At 39.8% G+C, this 17,307-nt stretch overlaps 1 protein-coding gene across 1 annotated transcript in view; it reads right to left on the bottom strand.

The window, feature by feature from the left end:
- Nucleotides 1–1,190: 1,190 nt before the first annotated feature.
- LOC121380207 (integrator complex subunit 1-like) overlaps nt 1,191–17,307 on the bottom strand; it is a 73,035-nt gene continuing 56,918 nt past the window's right edge. The window contains exons 35-46 of the mRNA XM_041509021.1: nt 16,778–17,026; nt 15,061–15,145; nt 14,286–14,527; nt 13,757–13,886; nt 13,340–13,473; nt 12,120–12,309; nt 11,291–11,418; nt 8,688–8,890; nt 4,628–4,698; nt 4,288–4,379; nt 3,588–3,697; nt 1,191–1,327 (exon numbers count right to left, since the gene is read on the bottom strand). Of these exons, the coding sequence (XP_041364955.1) occupies nt 1,209–1,327; nt 3,588–3,697; nt 4,288–4,379; nt 4,628–4,698; nt 8,688–8,890; nt 11,291–11,418; nt 12,120–12,309; nt 13,340–13,473; nt 13,757–13,886; nt 14,286–14,527; nt 15,061–15,145; nt 16,778–17,026 (1,753 nt within the window). The 3' untranslated portion in view covers nt 1,191–1,208. The remainder of the gene's footprint in view (nt 1,328–3,587; nt 3,698–4,287; nt 4,380–4,627; nt 4,699–8,687; nt 8,891–11,290; nt 11,419–12,119; nt 12,310–13,339; nt 13,474–13,756; nt 13,887–14,285; nt 14,528–15,060; nt 15,146–16,777; nt 17,027–17,307) is intronic.

The following is a 17,307-nucleotide window of genomic DNA, read 5'->3' as shown; positions in this document are numbered from 1 at the left end:
GTTCTTGTTGAGAGGTCACTTTGTGGTTGTGTCTATGCAGGCTGTCCAGTCAGAACGGGGTTCTTGTTGAGAGGTCACTTTGTGGTTGTGTCAGCTATGCAGGCTGTCCAGTCAGAACGGGGGTTCTTGTTGAGAGGTCACTTTGTGGTTGTGTCAGCTATGCAGGCTGTCCAGTCAGAACGGGGGTTCTTGTTGAGAGGTCACTTTGTGGTTGTGTCAGCTATGCAGGCTGTGTCAGAACCTTGTTGAGAGGTCACTTTGTGGTTGTGTCAATGCAGGCTGTCCAGGTTCTTGTTGAGAGGTCACTTTGTGGTTGTGTCAGCTATGCAGGCTGTCCAGTCAGAACGGGGGTTCTTGTTGAGAGGTCACTTTGTGGTTGTGTCAGCTATGCAGGCTGTCCAGTCAGAACGGGGGTTCTTGTTGAGAGGTCACTTTGTGGTTGTGTCAGCGACCATATAGCTGTGGAGTAGAGAGTCTGGACTCTACTTAGTACCAGGATACACCGACCTACCGAGGTCACTTCAGTATCATAATGGTTCAGTATTTTTCACGGGTGATTTTTACTATAAGATTCACCACCAATGACATGAAAATGTAAAACTGATCTCATGATCAAACTTTTTTTTTGTATGCAAATGATTTGCTATCAGTCAAGCGTCAACTGTAAACCTTCACACTTTTCTTGTTTAACTAGTTTCAGTTTCCGATAAATAGAGATTTTCCATTTGTAGTTTTGTAATTAATTATAAAGCCCATGCCAATCAAATGTCTTGATTACTGTGTTAGTTGTTTTGCTCCACACGAAGATCAGCTCTTTTAAAGATGTAATTTGAAGACATGCCAATCAAATGTCTTGATTACTGTGTTAGTTGTTTTACTCCACACGAAGATCAGCCTTTTTGAAGATGTAATTCGAAGACATGCCAATCAAATGTCTTGATTACTGTGTTAGTTGTTTTACTCCACACGAAGATCAGCTCTTTTAAAGATGTAATTCGAAGATATGCGAATCAAATGTCTTGATTACTGTTAGTTGTTGTGCTCCACACGAAGATCAGCTCTTTTGAAGATGTAATTTGAAGATATGCGAATGCCAACTGGAGACGAGTAGGAGCAGGGTTTTGACAGTGTAGCCCGACATTTCTATAGTCATAATGGATGATGTTTGTTATTCTGAAAGGCTTATCGCTCACTGCTGTAGATGTCTTTCAAGTCAATGCCGACTCAAGATTGAGAAGGTGTAGAGTGTCACTAATGTAAGATGAAGTTTCTATGGACGATGTTATTCCAAGAGTAAATACCTTCTGTAGTATAACCTGGGCATGTGCTGCAACAATAAATGAATTATCCATATCAGCAAAGTTACCATATTTAACAAAACTCCTCATAACTTTTCAGAGCCATTCAATTAAGACCCAAGAAAAGATTTTTAAATGTAATAAATACTCCCATTAGTTTGTGGGGACTGCTCCAAGGTATCAGAATGATTCAAGCAAAATGACAAGCAAAATAAAATAAATATGATCTCACATTTATTTCAATGTTAAATTTTTTATTTTATTTTTAAAACATTTTAACTTAACAAAAAGTATGTTCCAGAATAATTTTAGATACGATTGTTTAATGGAAAATCTGATGATGTTGGACCAATCAGTATCAGTCCAACATCAAAGTGAATACTGGTATGGGGCCATTCATAAAGTACATACACCCGGGAGGTGGTGGGGAGGGAGGGGGAGATGTAGGTTGCTGCATTATGTATGAATAATGTATGGGTCAGAGGGGGGTTCACTGACGGGAGTACCTACACCTGGGAGGTGGGGGGGGGGGGGGGGGGGGGAGATGTAGGTTGCTGCATTATGTATGAATAATGTATGGGTCAGAGGGGGGTTCACTGACGGGAGTACCTACACCCGGGAGGTGGGGGGCTGGGGGGGGGGGGAGATGTAGGTTGCTGCATTATGTATGAATAATGTATGGGTCAGAGGGGGGTTCACTGACGGGAGTACCTACACCCGGGAGGTGGGGGGGGGGGGGGGGGGGGGGGGGGGAGATGTAGGTTGCTGCATTATGTATGAATAATGTATGGGTCAGAGGGGGGTTCACTGACGGGAGTACCTACACCCGGGAGGTGAGGGGGGGGGGGGGGGATGTAGGTTGCTGCATTATGTATGAATAATGTATGGGTCAGAGGGGGGTTCACTGACGGGAGTACCTACACCCGGGAGGTGGGGGGGGTGGATGTAGGTTGCTGCATTATGTATGAATAATGTATGGGTCAGAGGGGGGTTCACTGACGGGAGTACCTACACCCGGGAGGTGAGGGGGGGGGGAGATGTAGGTTGCTGCATTATGTATGAATAATGTATGGGTTAGAGGGGGGTTCACTGACGGGAGTACCTACACCCTGGAGGTGGGGGGGGGGGATGTAGGTTGCTGCATTATGTATGAATAATGTATGGGTCAGAGGGGGGTTCACTGACGGGAGTACCTACACCCTGGAGGTGGAGGGGGGGGGGGGGAGATGTAGGTTGCTGCATTATGTATGAATAATGTATGGGTCAGATGGGGGTTCACTGATGGGAGTGAGTACCTACACCCTGGAGGTGGGGGGGGGGGGATGTAGGTTGCTGCATTATGTATGAATAATGTATGGGTCAGAGGGGGGTTCACTGACGGGAGTACCTACACCCTGGAGTTGGGGGGGGGGGGATGTAGGTTGCTGCATTATGTATGAATAATGTATGGGTCAGAGGGGGGTTCACTGACGGGAGTACCTACACCCGGGAGGTGAGGGTGGGGGGGGATGTAGGTTGCTGCATTATGTATGAATAATGTATGGGTCAGAGGGGGGTTCACTGACGGGAGTACCTACACCCTGGAGTTGGGGGGGGGGGGATGTAGGTTGCTGCATTATGTATGAATAATGTATGGGTCGGGGGGGTTCACTGACGGGAGTACCTACACCAATTTCTTTTTTCATTAGTGTAAAATGGATGTAATTTAAACTCCTAATTTTATCTCTAGTATTATTTCAGCGTGCAAGATTCATGTACATCCCAACATGAGGGGAAGGAGTAATGAAAGAAAGAAGTGTTTTATTTAACGACGCACTCAACACATTTTATTTACGGTTATATGGCGTCAGACATATGGTTAAGGACCACACAGATTTTTTTTAGAGGAAACCCGCTGTCGCCACATAGGCTACTCTTTTACGACAGGCAGCAAGGGATCTTTTATTTGCGCTTCCCACAGGCAGGATAGCACAAACCATGGCCTTTGTTGAACCAGTTATGGATCACTGGTCGGTGCAAGTGGTTTACACCTACCCAATGAGCCTTGCGGAGCACTCACTCAGGGTTTGGAGTCGGTATCTGGATTAAAAATCCCATGCCTCGACTGGGATCCGAACCCAGTACCTACCAGCCTGTAGACCGATGGCCTGCCACGACGCCACCGAGGCCGGTGAGGAGTAATGATCAAACTTACAAAATGAGTACATGGGGGAGGGGTTTTTGAAGTATTTTGTGAGTATGTATTATATGGATGGCCCCTATGTAAGTCAACTACATGTCATTATTTACCTTGACAGAGAACTGTGAACTCTGCGAGGTTGGTCAGTGCGGTGTTGATGATGTCGGGAGATGTCTGACTCAGACACTGTAGGAACACGGGTACAAAATCACCAGCTCGCCTGGAAATCAGTAACATTACAGTTGTACACTTAACAATATAACACACATGTTCTTAATAATAAAGTGTTTTAACTAGCAATAATAAGACCGTTGCCACATCCTAATCCAGCTTAATGCTCTAAGATAGATATGACAATGAAGGCTAAAAGATTTATCAACAGAGGTGGAGTTGAGGAGGTAAGGGACAGTTTTAATGAAGACCGAACAGTTCTAAAACTATCTGTGTTATACATGTCAATATGCTAGTTTAGACAAGATGCCAGTTCTAATAAATTCCCCAAACAGCTAAGTACTAAATTCAGAGTGAAATGATCACGTCATTTGAAGTAAACATTATATGTACATTCCTCCTCGGCCAATGCTTACGACTACAAGCCATTTAAAAAAAAAAAAGTTTTTAATTTATGGCTACATAGACCATTTCAGTTGGATACCAAAATATTGATAAATATCTGAGTAATCCTTTTGAAATGTATTTATTTTGAGGCCGAATTCAGTAGGTCTTCTGCCATGTGACTCTCTTTTAAAGATGTCAGATGAAAGGCAATCCAATGATATGTGAAGACCAGCTGAAAGCTCTGTGATATACCTTGGGTTGTGTTTCAGATGTCTCATAAACAGACTGAATGTCGTGTTTCGTACTATGTCGCTGCCATTTGTCATAAACCGCTTCAAGTCATCCTGTGAACAAAATAAAGATATAATAAATTAATAGAGAGAAAGTCTGCACCAACTTCATCTATTAGAAATTTACTAACTTTTCATTACCGTCTGCTCAAATACATTTTAAACTTACTAACTTTTCATTACCGTCTGCTAAAATACATTTTAAATTAACAACTTTCTCCATCTGTACAACTCCACAATGAAAAAGTAAAATAATACATCTATTACAAGTATCTTGGATGTGTAATAATCCTGTAACTTGCCTCGAAATGTTCCAGTATTTCTACTTTTCTTTTTGATGTTTCATCTAAATCGGTAAGAACCTGAATGATTTCTGAAAAAAATAAATAAAAATAAAATAAAGAACTATGAACATGTAATTTATAAATAAGAATCGGGTCATTTCTTTGAGGAGATAAGCCTATGTAACACAGATATGTGATGAGATAGGACCGGGATAATATCAGTCACACATATATGTGATAACAAAGGACCGGAATAGTATCAGTCACACAGATATGTGATGAGAAAGGACCGGGATAGTATCGGTCACAAAGATATGTGATGACAAAGGACCGGGATAATATCGGTCACACAGATATGTGATGAGAAAGGACCGGAATATTATCAGTCACACAGATGTGTGATGAGAAAGGACCGGGATAGTATCGGTCACACAGATGTGTGATGAGAAAGGACCGGGATAGTATCGGTCACACAGATGTGTGATGAGAAAGGACCGGGATAGTATCGGTCACAAAGATATGTGATGACAAAGGACCGGGATAGTATCGGTCACACAGATATGTGATGAGAAAGGACCGGGATAGTATCAGTCACACAGACATGGGATGAGAAAGGACTGGGATAATATCGGTCACACAGATATGTGATGAGAAAGGACCGGGATAGTATCAGTCACACAGACATGGGATGAGAAAGGACTGGGATAATATCGGTCACACAGATATGTGATGAGAAAGGACTGGGATAATATCAGTCACACAGATGTGTGATGAGAAAGGACCGGGATAATATCAATCACACAGACGTGTGATGACCGGGATAATATCAGTCACACGGACGTGATGAGAAAGGACCGGGATAATATCAGTCACACGGACGTGATGAGAAAGGACCGGGATAATATCAGTCACACAGATGTGTGATGAGAAAGGACTGGGATAATATCAGTCACACAGATAGATATGTGATGAGAAAGAAACGGGATAATATCAGTCACACAGATAGATATGTGATGAGAAAGGACCAGGACAATATCAGTCACACAGATAGATATGTGATGAGAAAGGCCCGAGATAATATCAGTCACACAGACATGTGATGAGAAAGGACCAGGATAATATCAGTCACACAGATAGATATGTGATGAGAAAGGACCAGGACAATATCAGTCACACAGATAGATATGTGATGAGAAAGGACCAGGACAATATCAGTCACACAGATAGATATGTGATGAGAAAGGACCAGGACAATATCAGTCACACAGATAGATATGTGATGAGAAAGGACCAGGACAATATCAGTCACACAGATAGATATGTGATGAGAAAGAAACGGGATAATATCAGTCACACAGATAGATATGTGATGAGAAAGGACCAGGATAATATCAGTCACACAGATAGATATGTGATGAGAAAGGACCAGGATAATATCAGTCACACAGATAGATATGTGATGAGAAAGGCCCGAGATAATATCAGTCACACAGACATGTGATGAGAAAGGACCAGGATAATATCAGTCACACAGACATGTGATGAGAAAGGACCGGGATAATATCAGTCACACAGATAGATATGTGATGAGAAAGGCCCGAGATAATATCAGTCACATAGACATGTGATGAGAAAGGACCAGGACAATATCAGTCACACAGATAGATATGTGATGAGAAAGGACCAGGACAATATCAGTCACACAGATAGATATGTGATGAGAAAGGACCAGGACAATATCAGTCACACAGATAGATATGTGATGAGAAAGAAACGGGATAATATCAGTCACACAGATAGATATGTGATGAGAAAGGACCAGGATAATATCGGTCACACAGATATGTGATGAGAAAGGACTGGGATAATATCAGTCACACAGATGTGTGATGAGAAAGGACCGGGATAATATCAATCACACAGACGTGTGATGACCGGGATAATATCAGTCACACGGACGTGATGAGAAAGGACCGGGATAATATCAGTCACACGGACGTGATGAGAAAGGACCGGGATAATATCAGTCACACAGATGTGTGATGAGAAAGGACTGGGATAATATCAGTCACACAGATAGATATGTGATGAGAAAGAAACGGGATAATATCAGTCACACAGATAGATATGTGATGAGAAAGGACCAGGACAATATCAGTCACACAGATAGATATGTGATGAGAAAGGCCCGAGATAATATCAGTCACACAGACATGTGATGAGAAAGGACCAGGATAATATCAGTCACACAGATAGATATGTGATGAGAAAGGACCAGGACAATATCAGTCACACAGATAGATATGTGATGAGAAAGGACCAGGACAATATCAGTCACACAGATAGATATGTGATGAGAAAGGACCAGGACAATATCAGTCACACAGATAGATATGTGATGAGAAAGGACCAGGACAATATCAGTCACACAGATAGATATGTGATGAGAAAGAAACGGGATAATATCAGTCACACAGATAGATATGTGATGAGAAAGGACCAGGATAATATCAGTCACACAGATAGATATGTGATGAGAAAGGACCAGGATAATATCAGTCACACAGATAGATATGTGATGAGAAAGGCCCGAGATAATATCAGTCACACAGACATGTGATGAGAAAGGACCAGGATAATATCAGTCACACAGACATGTGATGAGAAAGGACCGGGATAATATCAGTCACACAGATAGATATGTGATGAGAAAGGCCCGAGATAATATCAGTCACATAGACATGTGATGAGAAAGGACCAGGACAATATCAGTCACACAGATAGATATGTGATGAGAAAGGACCAGGACAATATCAGTCACACAGATAGATATGTGATGAGAAAGGACCAGGACAATATCAGTCACACAGATAGATATGTGATGAGAAAGAAACGGGATAATATCAGTCACACAGATAGATATGTGATGAGAAAGGACCAGGATAATATCAGTCACACAGATAGATATGTGATGAGAAAGGACCAGGATAATATCAGTCACACAGATAGATATGTGATGAGAAAGGCCCGAGATAATATCAGTCACACAGACATGTGATGAGAAAGGACCAGGATAATATCAGTCACACAGATAGATATGTGATGAGAAAGGACCAGGATAATATCAGTCACACAGATAGATATGTGATGAGAAAGGCCCGAGATAATATCAGTCACACAGACATGTGATGAGAAAGGACCAGGATAATATCAGTCACACAGACATGTGATGAGAAAGGACCGGGATAATATCAGTCACACAGATACGTGATGAGAAAGGACCGGGATAATATCAGTCAAATAGAAAACAAAACCAGTCAAACTGATGTTAATTATTATGATGTCTCCATTTTTTTTTAAAGTTGTAATTTTAACAAGCAAGACCAGGACAGTTCACATTTAAACAAATATTATTTTGATGCCAACAGATTTATCAGCATAAAATAAACTATAAGTTAATTACTGTAATACATTAATATTATGCAGGCAAGACAATGTAAACAAATAGAAGAGTCCTGTTTCAATGAGATTAATATTTTATGTGCTAATGTAAAATTATGTGTCGTTTGTTTTTCTTGTCAACACATATTTTGATTGAATTACATTAACTTAGTGTCACAACAAACAAATGATTTGAGGTATGGTAAATCAGTAAACGTCAGCGAGCATAAAATGTTAGTGAATTTAGCGAGGTCATTCAAGACGCCAATTTTTTATGATGCTAAATTCAAAAGATACATACATATAATAGACTGTTTCTAAACACTTGTGTAATTATTTAATTGGTAATTAACTTTATACACAATAATGGTTCGGGGCTTACAAACTTACATGCTAATGGCTAAACCAATTAATAACAATACAATGTTGTTAGTTTGCATGTACATTGCTGCAATCATATAACATCAAAATTGATCAAAAGTATAATATTCAACTTACGCTTTTTGTTTCCAGAAATTGATAAGAGGACCAAACTAAACTTTTATGTTGCCAGTATGTCACTTATTTGGATTTTGCTAAATTTTAAAAATGCTAATACATTATGATTTCGAGTGTGAAAGTGTATAGAATCAAGTACCGGTGGGGGTGTTCTTCTTCAGTTTCTTGTGGTACGGTTCTAGCTGCGCCGCGCTCCACACCGAGACTGGTTTGATCGCCAAACCAAGAGACGAGTTGACGTCATCGGTCATCGCAGCCTCGTTCTGATTCTGTACAGGAAGTGTGAGACCCGCCAGGAGCGATTTCAGCTCAGACAGATCGGGAAACAGTAGAGAAACATTACTGTAAGAGAGAGTTAAATCATACAGACTGTTACAGATCGGGAAACAGCAGAGAAACATTACTGTAAGAGAGAGAGAGAGAAATCACACAGACTGTTACAGATCAGGAAACAGCAGAGAAACATTACTGTAAGAGAGAGTTAAATCACACAGACTGTTGCAGATCGGGAAACAGCAGAGAAACATTACTGTAAGAGAGAGAGAGAGAGAGAAATCACACAGACTGTTAAAGATCAGGAAACAGCAGAGAAACATTACTGTAAGAGAGAGATTTAAATCACACACACTAATAGATTGGGAAACAGCAGAGAAACATTACTGTAAGAGAGAGTTAAATCACACACACACTAATAGATTGGGAAACAGCAGAGAAACATTACTGTAAGAGAGAGTTAAATCACACAGACTGTTACAGATCGGGAAACAGCAGAGAAACATTACTGTAAGAGAGAGTTAAATCACACACACTAATAGATTGGGAAACAGCAGAGAAACATTACTGTAAGAGAGAGTTAAATCACACAGACTGTTACAGATCGGGAAACAACAGAGAAACATTACTGTAAAAGAGAGTTAAATCACACTCACTGTGTCAGATTGGGAAACAGCAGAGAAACATTACTGTAAGAGAGTTAAATCACACAGACTGTTACAGATCGGGAAACAGCAGAGAAACATTACTGTAAGAGAAAGAGTTAAATCACACTCACTGTGACAGATCGGGAAACAGCAGAGAAACATTACTTTAAGAAAGAGTTAAATGATACACACTGCAACAGATCAGGAAACAGCAGAGAACATTACTGTAAGAGAGAAATAATACACACACTGTGACAGATCAGGAAACAGCAGAGAAACATTACTGTAAGAGAGAGAAATAATACACACACTGTGACAGATCAGGAAACAGCAGAGAAACATTACTGTGAAAAAGAGATAAATGATACACACTGTGACAGATCGGGAAACAGCAGAGAAACATTACTTTAAGAAAGAGTTAAATGATACACACTGCAACAAATCAGGAAACAGCAGAGAACATTACTGTAAGAGAGAAATAATACACACACTGTGACAGATCAGGAAACAGCAGAGAAACATTACTGTAAGAGAGAGAAATAATACACACACTGTGACAGATCAGGAAACAGCAGAGAAACATTACTGTAAGACAGAGTTAAATCACACACACTGTGACAGATCAGGAAACAGCTGAGAAACGTTACTGTAAGAGAGAGTTAAATCACACACACTGCGACAGATCAGAAAACAGCAGAGAAACATTACTGTAAGAGAGAGTTAAATCACACACACTGTGACAGATCGGGAAACAGCAGAGAAACATTACTGTAAGACAGAGTTAAATCACACACACTGTGACAGATAAGAAAACAGCAGAGAAACATTATTGTAAGAGAAAGAAATAATACACACACTGTGACAGATCAGGAAACAGGAAACAGCAGAGAAACATTACTGTAAGAGAGAGTTAAATCACACACACTGTGACAGATCGGGAAATAGCAGAGAAACATTACTGTAAGACAGAGTTAAATCACACACACTGCGACAGATCAGGAAACAGCAGAGAAACATTATTGTAAGAGAGAGTTAAATCACACACACTGTGACAGATCAGGAAACAGCAGAGACACATTACTAAAAGAGAGAGTTAAATCACACTGCGACAGATCAGAAAACAGCAGAGAAACATTACTGAAAGAGAGAGGGTTAAATCAAACACACTGCGACAGATCAGGAAACAGCAGAGAAACATTACTGTAAGAGAGAGTTAAATCACACACAGTGACAGATTGGGGAAACAGCAGAGAAACATTACTGTATGAGAGTATCACACACACTGAAACAGCAGAGAAACATTTCTGTAAGAGAGAGTTAAATCACACACTGTGAGGGTTATCTCCTCTGACTACATGCAACTCACCTCAAGATTTCCGTGTATTTCTGTAACATGGTGATCGCTCCCCGAGGGTTATCTCCCCTGACTACATGCAACTCACCTCAAGATTTCTGTGTACTTCTGTAACATGGTGATGGCTTTCTGAGGGTTATCTCCCGTGCCTACATGTAACTCACCTCAAGATTTCCGTGTATTTCTGTAACATGGTGATCGCTCGTCGAGGGTTATCTCCCTTGACTACATGCAACTCACCTCAAGATTTCCGTGTACTTCTGTAACATGGTGATGGCTTTCTGAGGGTTATCTCCGCTGACTACATGTAACTCACCTCAAGATTTCCGTGTATTTCTGTAACATGGTGATCGCTCCCCGAGGGTTATCTCCCTTGACTACATGTAACTCACCTCAAGATTTCCGTGTACTTCTTTAACATGGTGATGGCTTTCTGAGGGTTATCTCCGCTGACTACATGTAACTCACCTCAAGATTTCCGTGTATTTCTGTAACATGGTGATTGCTCTCTGAGGGTCACAGCTGAGGAAGTTGTTGAGGAAGATGACAAACTTGACAATCAGTTGATTCAGTTGTCTGTTATCTCGACCGTGAGCCTGAAACATCAACACACATTATTACACAAGTGTCGGCATAAAAGTCAGGGCCCACCATGCCCCACCCACCCTTTTTCCTGTTACTCTGCTTTGAAGGCTAGAAATGCTTTATTTTAACATATGAAAATCAAAATTTGTTTTGGGCGGTATTCCCCAACTAAACCCCTAGTAAGTTCAAGATCTTCGATATGTGTATTTCCATCCTCCAAACCATCATACTGACAGTGGCTGCCCCACTTTTAAATACACCCCAGGGGCCCTGATACTGACCACTGCACAGTAATAGAGTAAGACTAGCCATTCATTTCTTTAATAGGAAACAATCATATTACATATTTGTTTATGAGAAATAAACTTTGATAGTTCACCCTTACTGGCTCACTGAGGTGTTACCCACTGTACTGACTTCTCTCTCACTAAACACTGACTGTTACAGGGCACACTGCTCCCCTCAGAACATTCTCAATTTCAGCTGTTTAAACATGGCATTTCCAGCATTCCAAAATGAAAGAAAATGTGGAGGACATTACCCACATGCCCTGCCCCCACCCCCATTCTGAGGCCCTTGTGTTAGATCCTGCTATGAACAGACAGCCTAGTGTCCTTGAATCTTAACCAAATATAAACGAGACAATACAAGGAAACGGATTAAAATGAATATCATTTCAGTAGAATAGTGTAGAAGAGAAGACATTGAATACCCTGATGAGTGAGAAGTATGACTCGAGCACGTCAGGCAGTGCGCTGTGTTCTCGCCGGAACACGTGGGGCTGCAGCAGCTCGAGCAGACCAAGGCAGTAGTTGAAGAGGCGCACAAAGTTCCTGTGAACCATCTCGCCCATCGTGAACTGGGTCTTTCCCTGGAGGACGGCCGCGATCATCGGCAGTTGTCTGATCAGAGAGACAAGTAACAAGTCAGTTACAGTGCATACACTACTTACAAAACTTACAGCTTGTGCTCTTGACAAACTACAGTCCGTCCCATTGGGAACATAGTTACAAAACTTACAGCTTGTGCTCTTGACGAACTACAGTCTGTCCCATTACAAAACTTACAGCTTGTGCTCTTGACGAAGTACAGTCCGTCCCATTGGGAACATATTTACAAAACTTACAGCTTGTGCTCTTGACGAACTACAGTCCATCCCATTTGGGAACATAGTTACAAAACTTACAGCTTGTGCTCTTGACGAACTATAGTCCATAGTTACAAAACTTACAGCTTGTGCTCTTGACGAACTATAGTCCGGGGGTGTTTTTTTTTGGGGGGGTGGGGGGGAGGGGGGTGGTGTTCTTTCCAAAACATTTTTACTTTTCTTCTTACGACAAATGAAACTGAAATTATTTACAAAAAACAGTTTTGTAGGAGGATGGGACAAACTATTGTTTCCTTGTTTGTCAAAACTAAGAAAGGCAATAACTGGGTCAAAATGCTACTGTCCAGACCAGTGTTTGCCTGTCAACATCTCTATGAGCCTGAAGATCTGGTTTTGCCTTTCAGACAGGTAATTATTCTATGTTTATATTCACAGTTTTAGTTTTAGTCAATTAGGTTTGGTCCAGCGAGTTTTCATTAAGGCAGACAGACTTTGCTGCTTGCCGGACCGAAAATCTGGCAGGAATTTCACCCAATATCGACCCCTGAATAAAGTTTTTGTTTAACGACACCACTAGAGCACATTGATTAATTACTCATCGGCTACTGGATGTCACACATTTGATGGATGTGACACAAGTCTTCAGAGGAAATCTGCTACAATTTGCTATCGGCAACAATGGATCTTTATATGCATTTTCCACAGACAGGACAGCATATACCACTGCTTTCATATACCAGTCGTAGTACACTGGTTGATATTTGGAAAACCCCAATCAGAGAATGGGTCCACTAAGTATCTATTACTACAAACAAGCAGCTTACCGCAACAACAAGGATGGATGTTCAGCTGCTAACTTGCGACAAGTAATATTGGCATCAATCATACGTTTCTCTGCAACCTTTCCACTCTTAGCCTCTCCCAGCGCCGATATTATACGGTGAGTAATAGTGTCCATCTGCAAATATGGAAACAGAAGGTAGCACTAACCTAATCACAGAATTTCTCTTTCAGAGTGATAGTTCAAAATCATGTCACATGTAAATAATACAGGAATAACAATTGTAATAAAATACATTTTAACCAACCCATCCTCAAATTTAATATGGCATCTATATTAAGAAACAATTAAAAAGTGACAATGGGTAATAAAGAGAAAAACTGATTTGCTATGAGGCATTACAAATTATGTCTCTCATTAATTAAAGTTGTAAAACCCTCGCCTCCACAAATTCTCTTACCTGACTTTGACTCAGATGTGCACTGTGTAACTCTGTCAAAAATGGACTGTTGCTAGGCAACCAAGACATTATATATGGCCGATGAAGATAGAGTTCTAAAAATAGACTGTTGTACACACTTTCCTTGGGACTGAAAGAAAAATACTTACAATGTTATTACAAGAGTGTTGTTTTTGTTGTTTTATCCAGTTTTTAAACCTTGCTTAGTAATTTTTTAAAAGTATTCAATTATTAAATACTTACAAGTGGTTGTCAGAAATTAAAAGTAATTAACAGTAACTCAAATCTTCAACCATTCAAAAATATACCTTAAAAATCTTCAAATCCAAAGGTCAAAATATCATCATCTCAAAAAAGATAATACCAATAGGATCCATTGTTTGAGGTCAGGTTAATTAGGAAAGACATTACAATGCTTAAACACCTGCGTTTTAAGAAAAACAGGCTTCGTAAATTCGGCCCTAAATTTGACAGAAATTCAAACAGAAAGGACAAACAGACAAACAGATGGACAGACAAAAGCCGAAACCTTTTGTGTAGATTTTCTTGCAGTAAGAACGTGACGACTGTTTTGAGTTTCTCGTCTTTGTCAGCCAGACACAGGAGCAGCAGGTCGAGTCGGCTCTGTACGGCCCGCGTCACGTTACCGACAGTCGTCTGTCCGCCAGCCGGTTCCACGTGAACCACGCTGAGCGCCTCCTCGGTTATAAACTTGACCACCGCGGTGATGTGCTCCCCAGTCAGCCCCAGCAGATCCTCACTCGTGTACGTCTAACACACAATATTTATAAATATATCATAACATAAACTGATATCAAATACACTTTTTTATTTAATAGTGAAACTCCTCAAAAACCAAACCCTCAGTAAAATAACTTCAGTCCCTTTTTTATATATCAGTACAGAAGAGAATCTATCTACACTGGATAGCTTTCAATACTGGACTTTTGCTTGTGAATTGGTCACGTCGATGTCCAGTTCAGAGGGGTTTCATTGTAAGAATATTTAAAAGTATAAATAAGTTAATCTATCAAATAATCTTTACTGTTGTTTGTTAGTTAATCAGCTCTATATAAATAAGCCTTAATTACATTTATTAAAACTATTTCTATATTTGGTTGCTATAAACTGTTTTAATGTTACAACTTTTCATTGTATTAAAAAAACAGTACTGACCACCCACACCACTGCTTTGCTAAAATAGTTGATCAGGTTTGAACAAGCAAGCTCAAGATCCTATCACAAATGTTTGAAAACCAACAACATTTAGTGAATAAAACATTCCTTTTCTCTCAAATTCATACCTGCAGTTTTCTTTCTCTACCTTGCCAGATCTTTGGAATGTGAAGACATGCCCACAGAAAATCCAAAACAGAGGTTGGGTCATACCTGCCATAAAAAAAATATATATATAAAAATAAAAAAATAAATAGAAGGCAGCACAAAATATATAAAACCAAATAAAAAAACATTTAGTACACATGACAAATAATTCTAATTCGGTTGAAGGGCATGTGAAATAATATGTAGATGAAACAATTATACAGATAAGATTTCAAAAAAAGAAAAAAAGATTATGGACATACAGCAAACTTTCTGGCAATTTTTTTTTAACAATCGTGGGAGCAATATTTATTTCTCAAATAAATGCATTATTTCCCTCTTATTCCTTAGCTAAACATGGCTGTGTCCAGTATCCGAGATACGTGTGCACTAACTTTCCTGGTTCGTATAAACTGCAGCTAGAGTTACTACAAACAACAGGGTGACCAGAATCACACTGAATTTGCCAACATTGATAATATAAGCGGCACGTTAATAAGTAGCATGTAAGTTAACACAACAGTGAAATAGATGCATTATCCAAAGATGTGTAAGTTAACACAACAGTGAAATAGCTGCATTATCCAAAGATGTGTAAGTTAACACAACAGTGAAATAGCTGCATTATCCTAAGATGTGTAAGTTAACACAACAGTGAAATAGCTGCATTATCCTAAGATGTTTTACACCGCTAAATAGCTGCATTATCCTAAGATGTGTAAGTTAACACAACAGTGAAATAGCTGCATTATCCTAAGATGTGTAAGTTAACACAACAGTGAAATAGCTGCATTATCCTAAGATGTTTTACACCGCTAAATAGCTGCATTATCCTAAGATGTGTAAGTTAACACAACAGTGAAATAGCTGCATTATCCTAAGATGTGTAAGTTAACACAACAGTGAAATAGCTGCATTATCCTAAGATGTGTAAGTTAACACAACAGTGAAATAGCTGCATTATCCTATCCATGGACAAGACTAGTCAAGACCGACCAATACTAATGTTATTCTGAAGGGACGAGACTAGTCAAGACCGACCAATACTAATGTTATTCTGAAAGGACAAGACTAGTCAAGACCGACCAATACTAATGTTATTCTGAAGGGACAAGACTAGTCAAGACCGACCAATACTAATGTTATTCTGAAAGACAAGACTAGTCAAGATCCAATAAGATGTTATTCTAAGGACAAGACTAGTCAAGACCGACCAATACTAATGTTATTCTGAAGAGACAAGACTAGTCAAGACCGACCAATACTAATGTTATTCTGAAGGGACAAGACTAGTCAAGACCGACCAATACTAATGTTATTCTGAAGGGACAAGACTAGTCAAGACCGACCAATACTAATGTTATTCTGAAGAGACAAGACTAGTCAAGACCGACCAATACTAATGTTATTCTGAAAGGACAAGACTAGTCAAGACCGACCAATACTAATGTTATTCTGAAGGGACAAGACTAGTCAAGACCGACCAATACTAATGTTATTCTGAAGAGACAAGACTAGTCAAGACCGACCAATACTAATGTTATTCTGAAGGGACAAGACTAGTCAAGACCGACCAGTACTAATGTTATTCTGAAGGGACAAGACTAGTCAAGACCGACCAATACTAATGTTATTCTGAAGAGACAAGACTAGTCAAGACCGACTAATACTTGCGATAAGATTTAAAGCAACACTCACCTGCTACCTTGCTTGGGATGAAGCAAACAGTCGACACACCGATGTAGTGTTGTCCAGTTACTCTGGTGAGTCAGCAGAGCCAGCAGATACGGCTGATTCCTTTTCCGCGTCATGCTCTTAGTTACACTTTTTAAACTAGCCTTCTTGGCAAATAGCAGCTGCTGTTGAAGTTCGGCATTTGATTGGATGATTTCTGGGTCAAGTAATTCCAGCCAATCAACAAACAGGCAAGCAGCAGATTCAGGCAGGCTGAAAAATTAGACAATTTTTTAAAAATAATAACACTATAGTTATGCAGACACATAGAAGCTGTATAAATTAATGTTTAAAAAAAATGCATGCATCAACTCTGGACTACATGTATGTGACGATGTTGCCAGATGTAAAGGTTTGCTACAACCCATCTGTTGGTAGGACTCTTTATTGAACTTTTATCTTTATTTTTATAGTACAAACATAATTTGGATGAAAAAGGTCAGATAAATGCTCAACCAAAATATTTCAAGACGTCAGTTTTGTATAAATTATAT

Source organism: Gigantopelta aegis, chromosome 8 (assembly GCF_016097555.1).
Source record: "Gigantopelta aegis isolate Gae_Host chromosome 8, Gae_host_genome, whole genome shotgun sequence".
Taxonomy (NCBI): Eukaryota; Metazoa; Mollusca; class Gastropoda; order Neomphalida; family Peltospiridae; genus Gigantopelta; species Gigantopelta aegis.
Note: the sequence above shows the minus strand (reverse complement) of the source record. Positions and strands in the feature narration are given on the sequence as shown.